Genomic DNA, 2,399 nt, shown 5'->3' with positions numbered 1-2,399 from the left:
CCAAAACGCTTGATTTTAAAACGAAATTTGGCTTTTTGGGGTATAAGGAGTTAAGGAACGCCCATTCTGCGGCCGGAATCGGATTCCTGTGATCATTTTACGTCCCGGACCATGCCCGATCGCCTCCTGGAGCGTCCTGGCTTCGACAGGGAACGTTTTTACGATATTTCAATGAAAAACCCTAAAAAAACTTTAAATGCCCATAACTTCTGAACCGTTTGAGCTACAGCGCTCCAAAAAATCAGGAGAACGTTTCTTGATATGGACTATTTTTAGGGGAAAAAAAATAATTTTTCCCGAGGGGTCACTTTTATTTAAATAAATCTAGTTTGGAATGCCCCACGTGGCGACTTCCAGAGAGAAGAGGAGGGGGGAGGGGGTGAGAGCAGACGTGACTCACTGCAGCGGCTGACTCCAGGGACACTGGAGGAACTCCAGCTTCTGTGCCTACTCCAGGAAACTCCCGGTCGGCAAGCCCCGTGCCTCGGCGTGTCTCAGGCTGGGCCCAACGGATGTGTCCCCAGGGCGGCGTGGGAGGGCCTCCGCGCCGCGTGCCCCGGGCTGGCCATCAGCGTGGCGCTCAGTGAGTACCGCATGCCGCCCCTGCCTCACACCGGCGCTACGCCGCGCACGGAGCGCCGCGCCGAGGGGTATGGCCGACTCGGCCTTGCGCTGGCTGCGCAGTCACGTCCTGTCCCTGGAGTGACGGGCAGGGCGGATGGGATGGGGTGCACGACGATGGTCTCAGGGCGGGGAAGCCCCATGCCACCACGGTGCTCTGCGGCTGCGGGCTGACCCCGCTGACGGGTTTGTACGGTGGTTTGCAGTGGCCGTGGGTCGTTACGAGGACGTGAACGCGTTTCTCAGCCCCCCGATGACCGTGCGGAGCTTGGTGCTCAGCACGGGCGTGGATCTCTGCGCTGCGCGGACTCCCTGCCGGCTGCTGCTCAGCCTCAGGACCATCGAGGACTGGTACCCGGCCTCGCTCGGTAGGCGAAGCCGTCAGAGCAGAGCAGCGTCCGCTCAACCTAAATTCCACTTGAATAGATATTAGATCTGCTTGTGTCACGTTTTTCAGAAGAGATCAGTTTGAACTTGTGGCGGGGTGTAGAGCCAGTTGACGCTGAGCTCGTCCGCCTCGTCCAAATGCTGCCGAAACTTAGGATTTTCGATTTTCGAGGTCCAGTTACTAGGCTGGATTGTGTGGAACGTCTGTTGGATGAAGCACTGAACCGCCACCAAAGTGAGCCTGCGAAAAACGAAATGTTTATACCTCTCCCTTAACTTTCATTATATTTATTATACATCTTGGTTTACAGATCTGAGTTACTTAACACTTGCTCTTCAGGAGAGAATAACTGTTCAGCCGATTGTTAATTTCCGACAAGAAGTGGCGTCTCTTGAACGCAAGTACCTGCAACCTTACAAGGAAAAGAACATTCACCTACAACTAATAGTTTACAAGCTGTAAGATTAGATTTCTTGTCCCGCTGACCTGAACATAGACCCACACCTTGGCCATCTCAAAAATGGTCGTGGTAGTAGTTATCATTTAAGCCAATTGTTTCCTAATATTTCCTCTTTTGTATTCTTCGTGTAGGGCTCTCTTCGCTAATAAATGAGCAGGAACATTCTCCTCTCATCTTTTTCCTGATCTAAGATAAGAATACAATAAAATTATGGACTCTTTTTGGAGTCGTTCCCTTTTTAGTTTTATGGTGTTCGCAGATAAAACGGAAGCAGATAGAAAGAAGGAATGGAAGAAAGAGAAGAGAGGAACAAGCCAGCGTTACCGTGGGCCATGCGTGTCATGTCGCTCTCACTCTCTGTCTCTCTCACGCACCGCGCGCTGCATCCCGCCCGCACCCACCCCCAAGCGCGTATTGATCTCTCCCCTCTCGCTCGCACCAGCCGTGTGTTCCCCTCGGTCTGTCTGTAGCCGTCTCTGTCCGTCTCTCTGTCGCTAGCGCTCTATGTCTGTCTCTCTTTGTCTCCAGCCCCCTCTTTCGCATACATTCATTCCTATTCTCTGTCCACTTTGTCATCATCCCTTCTTTTCTTATTGCCAGACCCCTGCCTGCCCTCCTGCCCCATCCCTTTGAGCATAAATTGAAACTTTGATTATTTTCATTTGATTGCTTCCGCGTCCCCTGATCACGTGGAACAGTGTGCGTCCAGGGTGAGACGGTGATAGAGGGAGAGAGAGAGAGAGAGAGGGGGGGGGGGGACATCCCCTCGCTGTCGCCCTCGCTCTCTTCACCGCCGCCTCTGTCGCACTCCTGGCTCGACGCTGCTGCCAGAGGGCCCCTCTGAGTGACCACTAGCGTGCGCTGCCCGCGGCCACGGCCACCACCTGTCTCAAGTTTTAATGGATCCGTGGTGGAGGCGCCGGGGCGGGG

The 2,399-nt window shown here is 53.8% G+C and overlaps 1 protein-coding gene across 1 annotated transcript; it reads left to right on the top strand.

Annotated features, from left to right (window-relative positions):
• The first annotated feature begins 363 nt into the window (after positions 1-363).
• LOC127751244 (uncharacterized) lies at positions 364-1,785 on the top strand. The gene is made up of 3 exons (XM_052274415.1): positions 364-989; positions 1,079-1,243; positions 1,320-1,785. The coding sequence occupies exons 1-3, from the start codon at positions 719-721 to the stop codon at positions 1,469-1,471; spliced, it is 588 nt and encodes a 195-aa protein (XP_052130375.1). The 5' UTR covers positions 364-718; the 3' UTR covers positions 1,472-1,785.
• The last annotated feature ends 614 nt before the right edge of the window (positions 1,786-2,399 follow it).

This window comes from Frankliniella occidentalis, unplaced genomic scaffold (genome assembly GCF_000697945.3).
Source record: "Frankliniella occidentalis isolate FOCC.00 unplaced genomic scaffold, Focc_3.1 Scaffold392, whole genome shotgun sequence".
Classification (NCBI taxonomy): domain Eukaryota; kingdom Metazoa; phylum Arthropoda; class Insecta; order Thysanoptera; family Thripidae; genus Frankliniella; species Frankliniella occidentalis.
This window is presented reverse-complemented; position numbering and strand designations above follow the sequence as displayed.

Bases quoted from the DNA above. Each gene is read 5' to 3' on its own strand.
- LOC127751244 (XM_052274415.1), top strand. From the start codon at position 719: ATGGGATGGGGTGCACGACGATGGTCTCAGGGCGGGGAAGCCCCATGC. The intron at 990-1,078 runs GTAGGCGAAGCC...CACGTTTTTCAG, and splicing joins CTGGTACCCGGCCTCGCTCG to AAGAGATCAGTTTGAACTTG. The intron at 1,244-1,319 runs GTGAGCCTGCGA...CTTGGTTTACAG, and splicing joins AGCACTGAACCGCCACCAAA to ATCTGAGTTACTTAACACTT.